The sequence below is a fragment of the Thalassophryne amazonica genome, chromosome 4 (genome assembly GCF_902500255.1).
Source record: "Thalassophryne amazonica chromosome 4, fThaAma1.1, whole genome shotgun sequence".
Lineage (NCBI taxonomy): Eukaryota > Metazoa > Chordata > Actinopteri > Batrachoidiformes > Batrachoididae > Thalassophryne > Thalassophryne amazonica.
In genome coordinates, this window is record NC_047106.1 from 84471733 (window position 1) to 84494821 (window position 23089).

General features: G+C 40.2%; 1 protein-coding gene across 1 annotated transcript in view; it reads right to left on the reverse strand.

Moving 5' to 3' along the window:
• The window catches only part of LOC117508950 (arf-GAP with Rho-GAP domain, ANK repeat and PH domain-containing protein 1-like), a 315020-nt gene that overhangs the window by 9234 nt on the left and 282697 nt on the right, over positions 1-23089 (reverse strand). Inside the window, exons 25-31 of the mRNA XM_034168785.1 lie at positions 21855-21938; positions 16596-16673; positions 14645-14762; positions 12732-12845; positions 12487-12632; positions 12316-12398; positions 5586-5645 (exon numbers count right to left, since the gene is read on the reverse strand). Coding sequence (XP_034024676.1) covers positions 5586-5645; positions 12316-12398; positions 12487-12632; positions 12732-12845; positions 14645-14762; positions 16596-16673; positions 21855-21938 — 683 coding nt within the window. The remainder of the gene's footprint in view (positions 1-5585; positions 5646-12315; positions 12399-12486; positions 12633-12731; positions 12846-14644; positions 14763-16595; positions 16674-21854; positions 21939-23089) is intronic.

Below are 23089 nucleotides of genomic sequence, written 5' to 3' on the forward strand. Positions count from 1 at the left end.
ACAGTCAGATTCTGTAGAGACTTTCAAGTCCAGACTTAAGACACACTTATTTTCCCTTTCATATGGCTAGCACACTGGCATAGTATGTTACTATGCTTTTTACTCAAATTCATTTTATTAGGAAACAGAGCGGGCCGCGGCCTCAACTTTATCTAAATTCTGGGTCTTTTAGTGAAGCTTAGGGCTAGTGGCTGGCGATCACCGCTGGCCACTAGCCGGTTCTTCTTGTTGCTTAATGCTGACAAATTATACTGTATTTGTTGTCGGTCTGATGGCTGATTCAGTTTTTTTTCCTCTCTGTTTGAGGTGTGGCTCCATCCAGAGATGGGTGTGGTGTCTGTTTCTGAAACCCTCCTGTCCTGTGCACTGGCAACATTTCCTGTATAATCGTTTTGTGAATTGTTTTGTAACTTGTGTCAGCAGCATGGCCCAAGCAGATTCTGGTCTGCTTGAGGTTTCTTCCTTAAGCTGCATTTACACATAACGACGACAAGTCATGAATACCACAAAGTAAACATTCTTGGCCACTGATCACGAATGTGATGATTCGGGGCAGGTGCATCAGGTGTCCTCAGGAACTGCTGCAATGTGTTACCACACATTACGATTAATGGCACATGTTGCTGGAGAATTATCAGGAACCATTACACACGGTCAAGAATAGTGTCGCGCGCTGTTGCTCGTAACAGCGAATCGTTAAGTTCTGTCACGTTGTGAACGAGGTGAATTGTCTCCACACACACCCATATTCATGCAGATCGCTCCAGTTTTTCAGAAGAACTTTGTGACTGCATGCGTAGTTGTACTCTGTGCCATGGAGTGGCGCAGAGAGGAGGAGGAGGACACGGACAGAGCCAGATGTGTGGCTTCATGCGGCTCGCGCATTTTCCCAAACATCAGGCACATGCAGCAGGTGGAACACCTGCAGGACCGCGCTGAAGAGCACTGAAATGAGACTTTTAGCCGACTTGGTGTCAGCAATCAAACTGAATGTGATGCAGCAGGGTTTAATTGTGCGCGCGCTTCTTCCTCTGCCGGACTGGAGGAGGTGCAGAGATGTCTGGCTGCACGTGAGTCTCCTCTTGCTCCTCTGGTTCCTCTGGCTAAGACTCATTCTCCCGCTCAATAACAGCAGGTGGAACACCTGCAGGAGCGTCCTGAGGAGCTTCAGCAGGAACTGTGGAACGACACTTGGCTGACTTCGCGTCACTGTTCCTCTTCGGCATACTGCATCAAACTGAACACTGTGGAGCCGAGTTTAACTGTGCGCACGTGACAGAAAACTGATTTGTCGTGCGAGCAGTGAAATGTGACGCCGCGTTACAAGTCGTGTCAAAACTTGACAGTTTTCGTGTCACTTCGTAATAACGCGTGACAGTTTGGGCTCCAAGAACCATCACAGGAACCACTACGAACGTTGTCACGCTCTATTAGGATCACTACTCATCAAGATGGATCAATACGCTCTGTTGCAACCTCCACGACATGAGACGAAATGAGGGTGGAGTGTGACATTCGTGGAAGATTTTTTGACAGGCAAAAACATGCTCCACGAATATCAAGAATATCATGCACCAACACGCACTATTAAGAAACCTATTCAGATGCATTAAGTCACGTTAAGAATGTCAGGAATGTCACGAATAACAGAAAAATGACATTCGTAACACGTCTTGCTCATGTGTAAACGCACCATTAGAGGGAGTTTTTCCTTACCACTGTCGCCTATGTATTTGCTCTGGGGGTTGGTAAGGTTAGACCTTACTTGTGTGAAGAGCCTTGAGGCAACTTTGTTGTGATTTGGCGCTATATAAATGAAATAAATTGAACTGAACTTGCATTGTAGTTGTTTAGATCACTGTGGCAGGCTCATCAAATTAGCACCTTACTCTTTGCACCGATGACGGTTTAAAAACTGTGTGAGTGAACATCTGACGTGCTTCAGCTGAAACACTTAGGGATGGTCGCATATGTTCTGCACACATGCACACACACATGCGCTCACAGAATAAGCCTGAGGAATATAACCTTTTGTGACCTATAACAGTGGTGGGCACAGCTGACCAAAAAGTTAGCTTTGATAACCGTTAATCTGCTAACTGAAAAGTTAACTTTTATGAAGCTAAACCAATAAACCCCTAACGATTTAGCGGAAGTTACAGCTAAAAGCTAAACTGATAACTTTTAGTATTGACTCCAGTACACTGGCAGCTAGTGATATTCAAAGGCGATCACAAACAACAAGTTTGTTAAGTGTGATTCAACACGTATAGCAAATGTGTGGCAATTGGTATTCTCACTGCCATGAACACTGCCATCTACTGGGTGGGAGTGTGAATACCAATTGCCACACATTTGCTATATGTGCTGAATCACACTTAAACAGAATTTTCAGTTTTCAAATTGCCTTTTTTTACAAATGGAAAAAAGACATATTTACAAATACAGATTTATTTGTAAAAACCAACACACACCTTACAGTAACCTGTGTGTTGGTTTTAAATATAAATAAGTTACCAACCATTGATGACAGGAAGCTCATTTTCCCATAATGCCTTTGGCATGTGTGTCTGTAAATGCTCAAACTTTCAAAATTAGTGCATTACTTTAAAACTAAAACATATACAACCCCTGGCAAAAATTATGGAATCACCGGCCTTGGAGGATGTTCATTCAGTTGTTTAATTTTGTAGAAAAAAAGCAGATCACAGACATGACACAAAACTAAAGTAATTTCAAATGGCAACTTTCTGGCTTTAAGAAACACTATAAGAAATCAAGAAAAAAAATTGTGGCAGTCAGTAACGGTTACTTTTTTAGACCAAGCAGAGGGAAAAAAATATGGACTCACTCAATTCTGAGGAATAAATTATGGAATCACCTTGTACATTTTCATCCCCAAAACTAACACCTGCATCAAATCAGATCTGCTCGTTAGTCTGCATCTAAAAAGGAGTGATCACACCTTGGAGAGCTGTTGCACCAAGTGGACTGACATGAATCATGGCTCCAACACGAGAGATGTCAATTGAAACAAAGGAGAGGATTATCAAACTCTTAAAAGAGGGTAAATCATCACGCAATGTTGCAAAAGATGTTGGTTGTTCACAGTCAGCTGTGTCTAAACTCTGGACCAAATACAAACAACATGGGAAGGTTGTTAAAGGCAAACATACTGGTAGACCAAGGAAGACATCAAAGCGTCAAGACAGAAAACTTAAAGCAATATGTCTCAAAAATCAAAAATGTACAACAAAACAAATGAGGAACGAATGGAAGGAAACTGGAGTAAACGTCTGTGACCGAACTGTAAGAAACTGCCTAACGGAAATGGGATTTACATACAGAAAAGCTAAAAAGCTAAACGAAAGCCATCATTAACACCTAAACAGAAAAAAACAAGGTTACAATGGGCTAAGGAAAAGCAATCGTGGACTGTGGATGACTGGATGAAAGTCATATTCAGTGATGAATCTCGAATCTGCATTGGGCAAGGTGATGATGCTGGAACTTTTGTTTGGTGCCGTTCCAATGAGATTTATAAAGATGAAGAGAAGAGCCTGAAGAGAACATGTAAATTTCCACAGTCATTGATGATATGGGGCTGCATGTCAGGTAAAGGCACTGGGGAGATGGCTGTCATTACATCATCAATAAATGCACAAGTTTACGTTGATATTTTGGACCCTTTTCTTATCCCATCAATTGAAAGGATGTTTGGGGATGATGAAATCATTTTTCAAGATGATAATGCATCTTGCCATAGAGCAAAAACTGTGAAAACATTCCTTGCAAAAAGATACATAGGGTAAATGTCATGGCCTGCAAATAGTCCAGATCTTAATCCAATTGAAAATCTTTGGTGGAAGTTGAAGAAAATGGTCCATGACAAGGCTCCAACCTGCAAAGTTGATCTGGCAACAGCAATCAGAGAAAGTTGGAGCCAGATTGATGAAGAGTACTGTTTGTCACTCATTAAGTCCATGCCTCAGAGACTGCAAGCTGTTATAAAAGCCAGAGGTGGTGCAACAAAATACTAGTGATGTGTTGGAGCGTTCTTTTGTTTTTCATGATTCCATAATTTTTTCCTCAGAATTGAGTGATTCCATATTTTTTTTCCCTCTGCTTGGTCTAAAAAAGTAACCGTTACTGACTGCCACAATTTTTTTTTCCTGATTTCTTATAGTGTTTCTTAAAGCCAGAAAGTTGCCATTTGAAATTACTTTAGTTTTGTGTCATGTCTGTGATCTGCTTTTTTTCTACAACATTAAACAACTGAATGAACATCCTCCGAGGCCGGTGATTCCATAATTATTGCTAGGGGTTGTAGCTGATATTTTCACAACGACAGAGGTGACGTTAATTTCGATCACTTGTCTGGAATTAGTTAAGTAAAAAATTTAACCATAAGTCAAAACTGCTTTGCTGTGCATGTCTCCTGCAACACGTCTGCAAGACTGCACGGCTGTGAAAATAAATGATCTTTTTTTTCCTTCTCTTCCTTTCTGTCTGGTAGCCAGGTCTTCTCTGCTGGCAGAGGACTGAGCTCTACCGCTCATAGTTGTCTGTCTGCTACAAAACACATAACAGGCAGGAACTAAAATGTATTATTTCAGGCTTTACAAAAGTTTTTAACTGGTAAGCTTTATCCACTAAGCCCACAAAAAGATATTGGCGGTCTAAAAGTTATCGGAACTAAATTTAGCAGAAGTCAATTGGTCCGCTGATGGTTTTCAAAGCTAGCTGAAAAGCTAATCAGCTAACAAAAAAGTTAGCGTTGCTAATTAGTGGTTAGCAGATTAGCGGAACTGTGCCCACCACTGCCTATAACGGGTCTTCATTCATCTCAGTTTTAAATTATTTCGAATCAATTCAACAATGTTTATGTAACTGCAGCTGTGAGGTTCACACAGACATTACAACACCAAATGTGTTGTAATGCGGGTTTTGAATCAGGTACCAAGGAACTTGTGTTTGTTTGATTCAGTGCAAACTCACTGCACATCAGTTTATTTAACATCACACAAATGGTTGCTTTTCAACATTTTTACCAAAAACTCAAACACTAATGCACATATCCTGATAAATTGAATCAGGTGACCACTTAATCACAAATGTAGTTTGATCCACATCCACACAGATTAAAATATATATATTTTTAACAGGATACACTCCAAATGCCCAAACATTTTCAACAGCATCTTCAGCACTATAGAGCAGAGGGGTCACTGACCATGCTCCTGAAGATCACCTTACCACCTTCCCTCCCATGTGCACCTGCTGCAACCACAACTGATTAGTCAACTCTGGTGTTTCAGAACTCTTGATTGGCTGAGCAAAACTGATTTAATTAATTTTGTTAATTAGCCATGAATGGAGCAGGGAGATTTGGAAAATGTCCAGGACAGGTGATCTCCAGGAGCATGTTTGGTGACCCCTGGTGTGAACCTCTAAAGGAATTATGCACAATTATGAGGACTGGTCTCATTTTATCATGACTTTTCTTTAAAAATTGCAGTCCTAAAATAACACACAGGACTGAGTAGGACTATGTTCTATGTGGTGAACACTGGACAGATACTCACCACTGCTGCTTCTCTGGTTTCTCTTGTTTCTTAGTCTCAAAGACCACCGTCAATCCCCAACTGCAGACAGACAGAGAGAGAATGGCTTTTCCTGCAGTAACAGTGTGAACATACCAAAACTTGTGATTTTTTGTCTCAGTATTCCCCCTAGTGGTCACTCTGGTTTCAAATCCCTGTCAGCCAATTCAGTAATTAAATGTATCCAGAATTAGAAATGAATGATTTAAGCTTGAACATAAATTACTCTTTTAAATTATTATTCTGAAAAGCAAGTGAGGCTACAGGAGTGGCCTTCACCTTGCACATGGCATTAAGCTGATTAACTGTGAAGTAAGTGTGCAGGCGCCAAGGGATTTGGTTAAACTATTTAAGAAAGCTGAATGACAACATTAAAATTAAAAAGTGTATCAAACTTTACAAGTTTCATACAGTACACTCACAAAGTTTTCATATGACTTCATGTCATTTTGTACTAAAATGTTTGAAATTTATTTTTCATATCGTCAAGCAAAACTGAATAATGACATGACTGACTGACAGTGACAAGTATGACATTTAAAACTTCAGATGCATTCAGTCATAGCAAAACTTTTTTAGATGTTATGCATATTGTCTGGTGCTGACTTGTAGCATGACATGATTTGCTAAAGACAAATTAAAGGATTAAAGCCCCCCCAAAAAAGAAAAAAAAAAAAACTGTTGATACACACATCTCTGGAAAGCAAAAATAAAAAACCTAAAAAAATGTTTTTTGCATGGAAGGATCCCCAAAAAACTCCAAAATTCTTAAATGGGAAAAGTGTGGAACAACCACAACCATTCCTATAGCTGCTCACTCAGCCAGGCTGTGCAGTCAGAGGACAAACACCTAATGCTTGTCTCACTTGTTACAAAAATGATGTTTATATGTAACTCATGTGACCATCACCATAATATTGCAGCAGGCTGTATCACAGAGTGTGGCATGCAGAGGAAGGATGTGATGTATATCAGGAAAATGAAGCTGAGTATAGAGTCACCAGGCAGGAGGAGAAGGTGGAGGCCAAAGAGTTGGTTTATGGATGTGATGATGGAGGACACACAGGTGGTTGGTGTGAGAGAGGAAGATGCAGAGGACCGTGCATCAGGAAAGTATTCACAATGCTTCACTTTTTCCACATTTTGTTATGTTACAGCCTTATTCCAAAATGAATGAAATTCATTGTATTTCTCAAAGTTCTACACACAATACCCCATAATGACAATGTCGACAGAGGGATTTTGAGATTTTTGCAAATTTATTAAAAATAAAAAACTAAGAAATCACATCAGTATTCATCCCCTTTGCTCAATAGTTTCAATTCAATTTCAATTTATTTCATTTATATAGCGCCAAATCACAACAAAGTTGCCTTAAGGTGATTCACACAAGTAAGGTCTAACCTTACCAACCCTGAAAGCAAGCACACAGGTGAAAGTGGTAAGGAAAAACTCCTTCTGGTGATTTGAAGAAGAAACCTCAAGCAGACCAGACTCAAAGGGGTGACCCGCTGCTTGGGCCATGCTACCAACACAATTGACAAAACAATTTACAAAACGAATATACAGGAAATTTTAGTTGTAGTTTGTTGATGCACCTTCTGCAATCTTCTTGAATATGATGCCACAAGCTGGGTGCACCTATCTTTCAGCAGTTTTCCCCATTCCTCTTTGCAGCACCTCTCAAGCTCCATCAGGTCGGATGGGGAGTGTCGGTGCACAGCCATTTTCAGATCTCACCAGAGATGTTCAATCATATTAAGGTCTGGGCTCTGGCTGGGCCACTCAAGGACATTCACCGAGTTGTCCTGAAGACACACCTTTGATATCTTAGCTGTGTGCTTATGGTCATAGTCTTGCTGAAGGATGAAATGCTGCCCCAGTCTGAGGTCAAGACTGCAGGTTTTCATCCAGGATGTCTCTGTACAATGGTGCATTTATCTTTTCCTCAATCCTGACGCATCTCTCAGTTCCTGCCACTGAAAATCACCCCCACAGCATTTTTGCATCTGTGAACATAGAGCTGATGTGACTTTCCAAAAAGCTCCAGTTTTCTGTCCAAAAGAAGTGTTGTGGCTTGTCAATATGCATTTTGGCAAATTCCAGTCACTTTTTTATGATTTACTTTCCACAGTGGTGTTCTCCTCAGTCATATTCTATGAAGTCCACTTTGGCTCAAACACCAACAGATGGTGTGATCTGACACTGATGTACCTTGACCTTGGAATTCATCTGTAATATCTTTGGAAGTTGTTCTGGGCTCTTTGGTTACCATTCATATTATCCGTCTCATCAATTTGTCATCAATTTTCCTCTTGTAGCCATGTCCAGGGAGGTTGGCTACAGTCACATGGACCTTAAACGTCTGAATAATATGTGTAGCTGTAGTCACAGGAACACCAAGCTGCTTGGAGATGGTCTTGTAGCCTTTACCTTTAACTTGCTTGTCAGTAATTGTCTAATCTCCTGAGTCAATTCTGTCCTTAGTTTTCTGTGGTCCATGTTCATTGTGGTTCACACCATGATACCAAACAGCAGAGCGACTACTTTTCACCCTTTAAATAGGCAGACTGATTAGAAGTTTGAAGACACCTGTGATGATTACAGGACAGACCTCAGTTCAACATGTTCCTATGGTAAAATTATTTTCAGTCTGTTCTAGGGGTACCATCATTTTTGTCCAGGCCAACTTCAACAGTTTGTTTTTTAAAATGATTCAGTTGAATCACAGTACAAAAGCAATGTCTTATTTTCATTAGTTAATTTTCGATTTTTATCTATTATTACTTTCATCAGTTATAAGTTATTTCAGTGATCATTGTGGGTTTTTCTTTCTTTAATGGAAGGGCACCAGCAATTTTGTCCATGTGTGTATTTACCAGTGAAAAGCAATTTTGTGTGGGATTTACTGTTGACACTAATTTGATCCAAAAATCAGAATATGGTGTGAAATCCTCATCAGTTTGGCCACTGTGACAACATTGTTGTCAAACAGACATATGGCACCTTTACGCCTGCAGGGATTGTTTTGTGTAAATTTAGGTTAACACTGTGGATGCACGTGTCACTGCACAAGCTGCTCCCATTCATCGCTATGATCGCTGTCAGTTTCAATAGGTTTTAAATGTCGATGGTTTTACACTGCAAAAGCTATTTTTGTCATATATATATATATATATATATATATATATACAGTGAGGAAAAAAGTATTTCAACGCCCTGCGATTTTGCAATTTATTTGTATGTTACTGCTGCAAATAAGTATTTGAACACCTTAATGTTAATAACAATCAATGTTAATATTTGGTACAGTAGCCTTTGTTTGCAATTACAGAGGTCAAATGTTTCCTGTAGTTTTTCACCAGGTTTGCACACACTGCAGCAGGGATTTTGGGCCACTCCATACAGATCTTCTCCAAATCTTTCAGGTTTGGAGTTTCAGCTCCCTCCAAAGATTTTCTAGTGAGGTCTGGAGACTGGCCAGGCCACTCCAGGACCTTGAAATGCTTCTTACGGAGCCCCTCCTTAGTTGCCCTGGCTGTGTGTTTGGGGTCACAGTCATGCTGGAAGACCCAGCCATGACGTATCTTCAATGCTCTTACTGAGGGAAGGAGGTTGTTTGCCAAAATCTCGCAATACATGACCCCATCCATCCGCACTTCAATACGGTGCAGTCGTCCTGTCCCCTTTGCAGAAGAGCACCCCCAGAGTATGATGTTTCCACCCCCATGCTTCACGGTTGGGATGGTTTTCTTGGGGTTGTTCTCATCCTCTAAACATGGAAAGTGGAGTTGATTCCAAAAAGCTCTATTCTGGTCTCATCTGACCACATGACCTTCTCCCATGCCTCCTCTGGATCATCCAGATGGTCACTGGTGAATTTTAAACGGGCCTGAACATGTGCTGGCTTGAGCAGGGGGACCTTGCTGCCCTGCAGGATTTTAAACAACGACAGCATCATGTGTTACTAATGTAATCTTTGTGACTGTGGTCCCAGCTCTCTTCAGGTCATTGACCAGGTCCTCCTGCGTAGTTCTGAGCTTTCTCAGAATCATCCTTACCCCACAAAGTGAAATCTTGCATGGAATCCCAGACCAAGGGAGATTGACAGTCATCTTGTGTTTCTTCCACTTTCTAATAAATAATCATAACAGTTGTTGTCTTCTACCAAGCTGCTTGCCTGTTGTCCTGTAGTCCATCCCAGCCTTGTGCAGGTCTACAGTTTTGTCCCTGGTGTCCTTAGACAGCTCTTTAGTCTTGGCTATGGTGAACAGGTTGGAGTATGATTGATTGAGTGTGTGAACAGGTGACTTTTATACAGGTAACAAGTTCAAACAGGTGCAATTAATACAGGTAAAGAGTGCAGAATAAGAGGGCTTCTTAAAGAAAAATTAACAGGTCTGTGTGAGCCAGAATTCTTGCTGGCTGGTAGGTGTTCAAATACTTATTTGCAGCAGTAACATACAAATAAATTATTTTAAAAAAATCACACATTGTGATTTACGGATTTTTTTTTTTTTTTTAGATTATGTCTCTCACAGTGGACATGCACCTAAGATGAAAATTTCAGACCCCTCCATGATTTCTAAGTGGGAGAACTTGCAAAATTGCAGGGTGTTCAAATACTTATTTTCCTCACTGTATATACACGAGGTCTGTTAGAAAAGTATCCGACCTTTTTATTTTTTTCAAAAACTATATGGATTTGAATCATGTGCGCTTGCATCAGACAAGCTTGAACCTTCGTGCGCATGCATGAGTTTTTTCACGCCTGTCGGTTGCGTCATTCGCCTGTAGGCAGGCTTTGAGTGAGCACTGGTTCACCCCCCTCGTCGGATTTTTATTGTTTAGCAATGGCGGAGCGACTGCCGCTTTGTTCCATGAAAATGTTTTCAGAAACTCTGCCAGACAGCCAGATGGAAACCATTTGGAAGATTCAGATGGCTTTCAGTGAAGATTCTATCGGTATCACACGGATTAAGGACCATTAAAACTGGATTAAAAACGGCCCACGGCGGCGGAGGGCGCACCGCGCCCCGAGAGGCCATCGACAGGCTGGAACGAGCAGATCAGTTCCAAATTTAAGGCTCTGTTGATGCAGGACGTCGTGTGACTAGCAGAGAAGTTTCAGAAGAGGTCGGGATCAGCACTTTATCGGCACATTCCACTGTTAAAGGAGATTTTGTAATGAAAGGCGTGCGGACGGATTCGCGCGTCAGGACGCAGCCGCTCATGGTGCAGGACAAACAACACCTCCGTGTTGGAAGTCTCACAGGACAAGTTGGAACATGCCCAGCTGTTAAATAATTTCTCGGATACTCACTCGAGTGAAAAGCCACCGAAAGCCATCTGAATCTTACGAATGGTTTCCAACACGGAGGTGTTGTTTGTCCCGCGCCATGAGCGCCCGCGTCCCGACACGCGAATCCGTCCGCACGTCTTTCATTACAAAATCTCCTTTAACAGTGGAATGTGCCGATAAAGTGCTGATTCCGACCTCTTCTGAAACTTCTCTGCTAGTCACACGACGTCCTGCATCAACAGAGCCTCAAATTTGGAAGTGATCTGCTCGTTCCAGCCTGTCGATGGCCGCTCGGGGGGCGGTGCGCCCTCCGCCGCTGTGGGCCATTTTTAATCCAGTTTTAATGGTCCTTAATCCGTGTGATACCGACAGAATCTTCACCGAAAGCCATCTGAATCTTCCAAATGGTTTCCATCTGGCTGTCTGGCAGAGTTTCTGAAAAAAATTTAATGGAACAAAGCGGCAGTCGCTCCGCCATTCCTAAACAATAAAAATCCGACGAGGGGGGTGGACCAGTGCTCACTCAAAGCCTGCCCACAGGCGAATGACGCAACCGACAGGCGTGAAAAAACTCACGCATGTGCACGAAGGTTCAAGCTTGTCAAATGTCTCATCACAAATCTAATTACACACAAAATCATTTTATGTACAGTTAAAATAGCAGTAAGATATAATGACTTGTTTTTAGATAATGTATCTTAAGATCTTTCATGAAAGAGTAACATCCTGTTTTGAATAATATCTGAGATAAAGCAAACTTTTTGGACTCACCAGTTTCTGTTATTTTTAAAGGCTGTTAGTAACATAAAGCTTTAAAGTAGTTTTCTCAGCTAATTTCAAGATTTTATTTCAACAGGTCTTGATGTAAATTTTCACTTGCTCCATCTGCAGATTTAATTTGTTTAACATGAAAAAAGGTGTTTTTTTTACTTGTAACACATAAATAAATCAGCCAATAGAGTCAATGACAACTCTCATCAAGTTTTCGCGAAATAAGGTCTTGATATTAGATAAGAAAAATGCATTTTGAGCTTTATTTTTACTTGTATTAGAAGTGGATTTTAAAAACACCACAGCATCTTAAAAATCTTATGGTGAGTCAGAAAATGTAGATATTTCCAAACCTCTTTCTGTTTAAAATTTTAATATACATTATCTTAAAACAAGTCCTTATATCTTACTGAAATTTTACTTCAATGATTCTGTCCTATATTATGTGCAATTAGGTTTTTGCCTAGATATTACACAAATATACTTGGTAGGAGTTTGGTCTTGCTTTGCATTCATTCTTTTATTTCTTTCACTGTAGTTCACATTTGCTTGATTAATTCAGTGGTCACACACAGAGGGAGGGAGGGAGGGGGAGAGAGAGAGACAGAGAGAACACATAAGAGGCTACTCAATGCTCACCAATTTGGAGGACGGATTTTCTTTTTGATACCCAGATAGACTTTTAGGTTCTTCGCTGGCCAATCCCGCTCTGGACGGTTACTCTGGAACAAAAAGACAGAGTGAACCAACCTGTGGCAGATTGTAAATGTACAGAGAGTTTATCTGTGTGAGTTGGTCTGCATAGCTTACCCTGACATCCTTGTACATTCTTAGAGAGTTGGCATTAAGAATGAAGTATCTGTCATGGAAGCTTCCAGAAGACCGTCCCAAACCCAAGATGCTCCGCTCCTCTCTGAACTTCATAATCCCATGTTTGGTCACATCCATTTTCGTGGCTAAAGGGCAGAATGAAGATTTCATGAGAATTATGAGGCTGCACACCAATGAGATGATGTGTTAGAAAGAATTGTAATCTGTGCACACGAAGTTTTTACCCAGGTAGTTGATCAACAGCTCCATTGTGACATGTTTCTTAACAACAAGATGGGAATCTGTGCCGAAGGAGTGCAGGATGGGTAAGACTCGCTCCTGATAGTGCAGTGGGCGTTCTGAGGGAAGCATGAACATGCAACAAGTCAAGACTGATAATGTGCAGTATAGTCCCAAACAAGCAAAGATCTAAACTGGTGTCACCGACCGAACGGTCCCACTAAAAATTGGTACCCCTGATAACGCGGTTCCCGGATTAACACCTTGTTTCTGCTTCAAACTGCACAACAGTCATCATCTATCTCAGCAACAGATATCTGAAGCTTTTGTACAACAATCATTTCCACATAAATTCAGCATTATTTCATCATAAAAGGCGGTGGAAGCGATCAGAGTGCCGCGGCTAAACGAGCAGCTAGCTGATGCGTTCACTGCGTGTCGGACATTTCAAAGCGTCACGAAATTTCAGCTCGTTTCTGCTTAAAACTGACTTTAGAATTATTTAAGAGGTTTTACCTTTATCATCTGATGGTTAATAATCCCATTAATCCATCTGATTGCTTTGGGTGAAGAGACTCCATCTCAGACGTGCTGCTGTGGTCCGAAATGATGCATGCGCAGATGCAAAAGGCGGACCGATTTTGAGGGGCAGACTGATTGGTATGAGACACCGGATCACAATATGATCAAATTTTGTCTTTTGTCTTGTCTGGATGACAGAAACAAATTTAGAAGCAGAAGGTGATTGAAGTAACACCCCTGGCACACCTTGACAATTTAGCCAGCGTATCCTGACCGGATTAAAAATGCATAAAGCAGCACATAAAGCGCCCTGATTGTAGAAAACTACATTTGAAAATACTTCAATTCCTTGTTGTGGCTGAAGAAACATAGCATTTTAAAACAAGTCCATTTGTGGTTTGTCTGTGTTTCTCAGCTTGAACCAGAACTTATTTTAAAAGTTGAAAGAGTCATAGCGTCCTCATTCATTCATGTCAGCGTTTACCACAGGCATCAGTCAATTCTTCAACATTCTGCATGTGATGAAAATAAATCCCATAATCCACCAAGACAAAAATGAAATAAAATTATGTTAAATTCCTCTGTTTGTCCTCTGTGTGGAGAAGAGAGGCCACACGACAGAATACATGTGCTCGATGACGGTGGTAGAAATGCAACCCAGCCAGAATTAACTGTTCAGACACGTATCATACCGTGCAGTACTAACCCTCTCTGGGTACTCTGGGTTCCTCTGATTTCCAAAGACATGCATGTTTGGTAAATTACAAATGTTGAATTGACCATAGGTGTGAATGCGTTTGTCTCTGTATATGTGGCCCTGTGATAGATTGGCAGCCTGTCCAGTGTGTACCCCACCTCTCGCGCAATAACTGCTGGCAAAGCAGCAGGTAAGTGTAAGAATTGTTCAGGTGATGATACAAGCACCGAATTTGGTATAAATACTTCTGAAAAGAACTTTTCTTTAAAAAAAAAAACAACAACCAGCCATTAGCCACATGAATTTGGGCGTATAATGATGAAGTGATTGTTTCATATGCTCAACAGTCCATTCTGAAAGTTTCCAGTCTTCATGCACTGATACTTTAACTTTAACTAGTAATGACTTCATGACTTTCTTTGCTAATAAAATTTTAACTATTAGAGAAAAAATTACTCATAACCATCCCAAAGACGTATCGTTATCTTTGGCTGCTTTCAGTGATGCCAGTATTTGGTTAGACTCTTTCTCTCAGATTGTTCTGTCTGAGTTATTTTCATTAGTTACTTCATCCAAACCATCTTTCATCTTTTTAGTCACATAGCACTACTATTATTCTGAACACTACTGTATGTAAACGTACCTTTATTTCCACAACTACATATGTCTCCTTACTCTCTCCTTTCCCACTGGTCTTACCCATTTCTTCCTTGTCGTTGACCTCCCAACAGCCCCAGTACTCTTTGTCATTGACTCGTATCTTGCGTCTGTCCAGAATCTCACATGTCAGTTCTGCTGCTGTCATAGAACCAGGAACCTAAACCAAGGACAAACACAACTGTTCCACATGGCAACTCTTCTCAGCAGTGGGCAAAATTGTGGTTGCTAAGTCACTTAAAAGTATGTGTGTTAGTTTGTCTGTCCATAGACATAACTCAGACCATATTGATTCATCTTACTGGAATGTTTTTTGCATGACATAACATGTCACTGTGGCTCATTAAGTTACATGGATTTGTGAAATTTAATAGGATTTTTTACCCACAAGAAATGGGCCTGTTTGTTGTCTTTAGCGCTTAAAGTCTTCCCTCATTATTCTATGGCAAATTAGGTACATACAATGTCTGGAGTTGTTTCCAAAGTGCTGAATTAACATTTGATAGCTGTTCATGGGAACTCTGTGTGAGGCCAAATGAGGTGTCAATGCAAGTAAACAACACAGCTACTAGGCTTGGGGAAAAAAAAAACAAAAAAAAACATTTCAGACAAATATCAGAAACTTTAGGAGTGGCCAAATCAAGTACTTGTTACATTCTTTAGAAGAAGGAATTCACTGGTGAGTTAAACAACACCAAAAGGTCTGGAAGACCACAGAAGACAACAAAAGTGGATGACAGAATTCTTTACTTGGTGAAGAAAAATCCCTTCACGACATCTAGCCGAGCCAAGTGTATCATTGTCAAAGTCTACATCCAATCCAAAGAGTTTGTGACAAACCCCTGGCAACATTCAAGAACAGGAGTGTCAGATTAGAATTTGCCAGAAAACACATAAGAAATCCTGGCCCATTCTGGAACAAGATTATCTGAACAAAAGAAGAGAAACAGCATGTAATAAATACCATAAAAATTTGGGACAACTAGAAGAATCTGGTGTGCGGCTTTTGTTTTTCTACATTTGCATTTGTTTGGTCCACCACCTAGAGTGTAAAACTTTGGACGTGTGTGCCTCTTAGAATTTTTTTAAAGGGTATGGAGAAAACAATGGCCATGATATGAATTATGCCATGTAATCTGTTAAATAAGGTGAAGGTGATGGGTGCTAATGGAAAAGTATTACTGGTGTTTTTTGATAATCTGATTGCTTATGAAAAGTAGCATATATCCATTTACACCTGTAATTAAAATGCCATCAATATTAAATTGAATCTGATCATTTTGGATGATCAGATTGCAATCAAATAATACTTGACCACATAAACATGAATGTACCCAAATGCACTGAAGATAGATTGTGATCCAATGTAACACTGACAGTTCTTGAGTGCTAAATATTTGTACTGCTCATACTATGGATTTGTCTTCTACGTGTGAATATGAAATGTCTACAGTTAAGATATTCAAACGTAAAAAGAAAAGAAGTTATGTACATTCAAGTGAACTCAGGGAGGTATACAATATACATTATTTGCTACTGCACCATATTTATAAATACATCATGATCAACATTCTGGCTTCTGTCTTTTGTGATAAACCTTATCCTGAAATTAAAAAACAAAAAGAAAAAAGAAACAAATGAAGACATATCTACTAATCTCTATAAAATTATGCTGATTTTATGATTCATCTGGATTTGGTAGACATAATTAGCCTAAGTGTCATACAACCCACCTTATTTTTTTTTGTTAATCTGTGATTAAAAATAAAAGCCAGTCTTCACAGCATGACTGCATATCAATGATGTGAGAAGCATCATTTTCAACAACACTAGAACAAATGCACAGGTTTCCAAAAGAATTGCCTTTTCTTTTTTCTGATCTGAGACTTACTCTGCAACACACTCAGATGTGATATACAGTTTGTCATGTAAATGTTCAAGACAAAACAAACAAACAAAAAAGCTCCAAAGTAAAAATGGATCATTTGGTCACCTTAACATGTTGTTCTGCCGTGTCCTTTTTTTCCTCGAGATACACTGTACAGATGATGTCACCACCAGGTGCACTACTCTGAAGTGTCCAGTACCCGCAGACAAGCAAAGTCAGAGTCAGAAAAAAAATAACAATTAGTGATACTGATTTCATACTCCTGCACAAGGGCACCAAGCATCCAGACAAAATATCTTCAAATTTCACAGCAATTCAATTCATGTTTATTTACATGCCCCATGGAGGCAACAAAGCTAACCACAAAGCCACTGTACCGCCCCATAGCACAATGGACATATAATAGAATTAAAGGATAAAACTGTGATTAGAAGTAAATAAGATAAAATGAGAGTACACTCAGTCGATCAATAAAATGCTGGGGAAATTAAAATTATTAATAAAAACACAAAGAATAGGTAGGTTTTCAGGTTAACTTTAAAAGACATGACTGAGTCTGCTTCCAAGGACAAGAACAGAGATACCAGCCAATCTTTTACCCTAACGACTGACAAGAAGTCTACATTTTTGAGCCATTTTGGGAGGCTGCACTAGATCTTTCAGGTGTGAAGTTGCGACTCAGTTTAACAGTTTGTGTCTTTGCAACAAGACATTAAAGTGGCACTATGCAACTCTGGTGAGTTTTCTCCTTTTGTTTTTGGTCGTATTCTTCCTTATGGCGCTCCCCCTACAGCTTGGACGTACACATGTGGCAAAACTATCATAAAAACTCACTGGTGGCCCTCCCTACTCCTCTCTTCCACTGTTGCCCATGCGCATTTCTTTTCAACAGAGCTGGCGAATGCAATCCACAGAATTATGGTTAGACTCTACATAATCCGTATAGTCAAGAAAGTGACAATACACAGAAATACACAGAGAACAGAGAGTTTATCTCAATATACTTACAAGTGCAGTAGCAAGACCACCAGTGCTGCATCCGTTTTGCATGCTTCATTATCTTTCAGCTCTCACTATTCTGAGAAAGCCCGAACGAGGTTGACCCATGTGGACCTCTCACTCGGTCACATGCTCTTTTTCTCTTCCTCCAACAGCAGTTTTTTGTTTGTTTTTTTTGTTTGTTTTTTCCACGGGCTCTGCCATGAAAATGTAAGAAATAAAGCCTTTGTTCACTTATTCTTATAGCTGTTAGTTCACGGGTGACTTGATAGCGGGGCGTGTATCTGTTGGAGTGCCGAAAAGCAGTTTGTATTTCTCGCAAGACCCGAGACTTTCATTAAAAGGACACTGGGTTGGTGTCCCTAAAATTACAAGGCTACAAGATGCCTTGGGGGTGCATTCTCCCCAAAGCAAGTCATTTAGTGATTACAATTACTTACAAATGATAAAATTAAGGTAAAAATATTGCATATGGACAGTGGTAAGGAGTCTGACCCCTTACCACTTTTGCCTGTGTGCTTGCTCAGTGTGGTTGGTAAAGTTAGACATTACTCATGTGAAGCGACTTGAGACAGCTTTGTTGTGATGTGGCACTATACGAATAAAATAAATTGAATTGATTTGCATAGTTCCTCTTTAAAGTCTAATGATGACAAATGTTCATATTTTTGAGAGAACTCTGGCAGTATCATTTGGTCTTGTCTGAAGGATTTTATAAAGATGGACCAGTTTATAAAGCATTACTATATCAACAAGTTATTTTTCATCTCTTCCCCTCGGATGTATTTATAATGCTAATGCGTTACTGACCCTGTTAAAATATCTAAGCGCGAACACGTACACACATGAAGGGCATCAATATGGTTATAAAATTATTGAGTGTTCAATGAAACCACTACTATTTATAATCAGTCTTTGTAAACTGGTATATTTCCCTGCAAACTGAAAAGCGATAAATACAAGTCTAATTACAGACAAAGTCTCCTTGCAATGCAAAATTCTCTAAAATACTGGAAAAAAATTGATAGCAGACTTGAGAACTTTATCGTTAAACACAAGGCACTGTGTGAACAACAATATAGTTTTAGAGCCTAAACGACAACTCAATTTGCACTTTGGAATGCATGGAGGAAGTAGCAACAGCAACAGAAAATACACGTGTATTCTGTGGTCTTAAATCTCACTTTTCCTTTGTTATACATTCAGGTTTGAGATCTATTAAATGTTTTAGATTGACAGAGCTACAACTTGCCTCATCATTGTGCACACATTGGGCCTCATGTATCAACGTTGCGTACGGCGATATTTGAGCGTATATGGGGTGTACGCCAAAACGGCTGCGCTACTTGGCATTTATCAATGTGGTCGTTGGCGTATGCTGCGCTGAAAATATACACCAGGTCGAGAGGTGGTGTAAATTATACACCAAAATGAACCAGCGCTGGAATCCACATAAAAATGAAGATGATCAACATGATAAACAGTGCCATTATACAAATCAATGCATATGTTACATAAATAACACTTTCCTGATTATACTACATATTACTCAACAAAAATATAAATGCAACACTTTTGGTTTTGCTCCCATTTTGTATGAGATGAACTCAAAGATCTAAAACTTTTTCCACATACACAATATCACCATTTCCCTCAAATATTGTTCACAAACCAGTCTAAATCTGTGATAGTGAGCACTTCTCCTTTGCTGAAATAATCCATCCCACCTCACAGGTGTGCCATATCAAGATGCTGATTAGACACCATGATTAGTGCACAGGTGTGCCTTAGACTGTCCACAATAAAAGGCCACTCTGAAAGGTGCAGTTTTATCACACAGCACAATGCCACAGATGTCGCAAGATTTGAGGGAGCGTGCAATTGGCATGCTGACAGCAGGAATGTCAACCACAGCTGTTGCTTGTGTATTGAATGTTCATTTCTCTACCATAAGCCGTCTCCAAAGGCGTTTCAGAGAATTTGGCAGTACATCCAACCAGCCTCACAACCGCAGACCATGTGTAACCACACCAGCCCAGGACCTCCACATCCAGCATGTTCACCTCCAAGATTGTCTGAGACCAGCCACTCGGACAGCTTCTGAAACAATCGGTTTGCATAACCAAAGAATTTCTGCACAAACTGTCAGAAACCGTCTCAGGGAAGCTCATCTGCATGCTCGTCGTCCTCATCGGGGTCTCGACCTGACTCCAGTTCGTCGTCGCAACTTCGCACAGCCATTGAAGAGGAGTGGACCAACATTCCACAGGCCACAATTGACAACCTGATCAACTCTATGCGAAGGAGATGTGTTGCACTGCATGAGGCAAATGGTGGTCACACCAGATACTGACTGTTATCCCCCCCGCCAATAAAACAAAACTGCACCTTTCAGAGTGGCCTTTTGTTGTGGGCAGTCTAAGGCACACCTGTGCACTAATCATGGTGTCTAATCAGCATCTTGATATGGCACACCTGTGAGGTGGGATGGATTATCTCAGCAAAGGAGAAGTGCTCACTATCACAGATTTAGACTGGTTTGTGAACAAAATTTGAGGGAAATGGTGATATTGTGTATGTGGAAAAAGTTTTAGATCTTTGAGTTCATCTCATACAAAATGGGAGCAAAACCAAAAGTGTTGCGTTTATATTTTTGTTGAGTATAATAATCAATACAAAACCCGCCTTTGCAGGATTGTTATGGAGCACGATCCGTGGCCACAGCGCTGACAGGAAGGAAAGCGCTGCTCACCTTTTTCTCCAGACTTCGAGCCTGGAGCCAGCGCAGCGCTGAGCTTAACTTCATGTGGTGTGATCGTTTTAGACTATGAAATTGATAATAACAACTGTAGTTTCGTCATTCCCTTAATTCACCCGTACTGCAGCCAGGTTTTGTCGTCTCCATTCGGTTGTCACAATAAAATAAATACAGAAATACATTTAAAAAATAAAGAAATCTGACAGATTAGGCATGTCTTATTAATTGAACGAGCAAATATCCACATGTCAAGAATTATTGACATGTGAAAAGAGAATACAGTGGTCCCTCGCTATAACGCCGTTCACCTGTCGTGGCCTCGGAGTCTCGCGGAGTATTTAGTCCAATTTTGCATGCCTTTTTTTTTTTAACAGTGTTCTGCGTATCTGTTTATAAGAATCTTGTTGCCCAGAAGAGAAAAGAGCGCCAACAACTACTCATAACTGTGTTTGTCACACGGAAACAAACACCTGCTGCAGCCAGGTGTGAGTGGGAAAAGGCGCAGCGCCAGGACGCAGAGGCCCGATCTGTGAAATACTGGTCAGTCACTATTAATAATTTCTTATGTGTCCGACCTTGTTCGTTGATCGTTAAAATTAATTTGTTAGTTCTAAATGCCATCATAATTATTTATAGGAAAACGTTCTATTTTTATTTCTCAAACAAATGTTTGAGCCTGAAAACAGTTTGGTATTATTTTCCTACTAAGGTTTGAACTTTGAGAGTGTTTACACACGAGAGAAAAGTGAGAAAATGTTCATGCCTGATTGAGAAAGTGTATAAACTGTGTAGTGAGGGGTTTTACAGCCTTAAAACGTCTATAATAATTGTAAAAAATAACGCTGACTACGTCGCGGTTTTGCGTATTTCGGGCTATTTTTTAGAACGTAACTCCAGCGATTAATGAGGGACCAACGTAACACTTTATTGATTATATACTACAAAACAATTGATACGACAGCCGCTTTTGATGCTCTATTGGCACGCGTCGTGATTGGTGGAGTTCTTTTTCATTGCCGTCTTCCCGACTTCCATGTCGTAAAATGAGGGTGTGTCTGAAGCGGAGTCTGAATATTTATGGGCGTGTTTATTATAATTATGATTGTTTCCACCCGCCGCATTTATCAAGATCACGTCAGGCGTACGCCAGAAATGGGCAGGTGCGCACTGCTTGATACATGTCACGGTGACTTTGGTGTATTTCAAGTTTACGCCATAAATTTACGCCACAAGTGCGCAACATTGATACATGAGGCCCATTGTAACTTTTCACCTTTTCAGACTCCTGAACCTTCAAAGCCATGTTAAGTTACTTTATTATGAAGTTACAATTCTCATTTAATTGTCTGTCAATTTTTTTAAAACAGCTATGTATTTAATAAATGAATTTGTACATTTGTAGACAAACTCATCTGTATTTGCAGACAGAAAATAAACTGTCACAGAATCTGAGCAGCACATAGTGATGAAGTAGTGCAAATCAAAAGGCACTTTGGGCTCAAAAATAACACCAAAGTTTCTAACTCTGAGTCTGAGTGATGACTCAGAAACATTTCTTGTAAAATGTTGGGTAACCTCACATTATTAAAGTCTAGTGTGTCACTCACAGGAAACTTCATGTTCGGTTTCTCCCGCACTTGAATAATAACAGTGATCTCTTCTAACTGCTTCTTCAACTGCTGCTCATCTACCTGCATACAAACATGTACACACAAATCCACAAAACAAACAAAAAAGAATCAACTGCCATAATTATAATAGCATCCGTCATTAGATGTCTCTCTAATAAACCTGTACCTGCATTCCAAACCCCTTTAGTAACACTGTTACGTCTAAACCAGCAGGAAGCTGATGTTTACCAGCAGCAGTGTTTCCCTGCAACAGCATGTTTTCAAAAATCACACTGACAAAACATACTGCAGGTAAACTGATGTTATCTATGAATAAGTTATATTGCATGAGAATTCAATTTTAACAACCACAGCATGGCTTTAACTTCATGATAACCATCCACATGCAGTTACATTGAATCTGCTTTTCCCATCCCTCAAGCGCTTTTGATAAGCCGAAAACAAATATAATGAAAAACTGGTAAGATGTATTTAAAATAAGGTATAAATGATAAGTATGAACTGTCAAAATCAAAATCACTTTTGATTTTTTGTTGGAATATGAATATTTTGAGGTTTCGAATGTAACATTTTGGTGAAGAAAAGAAAACCGCCTTTTTTTTTTAAATTAAAATCATATGGTGCCTAAAATAACATAAATAACCTACCGTATTTTCCGGACTATAAGTCGCACCGGAGTATAGGTCGCACCCCCGGCCAAAACATGTAAAAAAGTGCGACTTATAGTCCGGTAGGATCTCAATTAATTTACTGTAACAAAACAATTTTACGTGACAGAGTCGATCTATGTTTTAAAATGGCCACCGGAAAAGGAAATGCAATGCATCATGGGCACTGTAGTATGACGGCCATCCTATAGTTCACGCTGGTCACGATAACCAATCAGAGAACAGAACTTTGGATGCGTATTCCTCACCTCACCCACAGTGTGTGAAGCTGACGAACACGGTGCTTGCTGTTATTCCGGCATGGCGAACAGAACAGCTTCAACCCTTGGATATCAATGTGAGCAGAGTGTTTAAGTTGACGCTGAGAGCTGCGTGGGAGCATTGGGTGAGCGACGGCGGAGGATTAGCGTGTGCACTTGGAAGGAGCTGGCGTCGATGATTGTGAAAAGCGTTTGAAGCAGACGAACATGGTGTTTATTCTGGGACGGCTAACAAGACAGCTTCAACCCTTGGATATCAGTGTGAGCAGAGTTGACGCTGCAT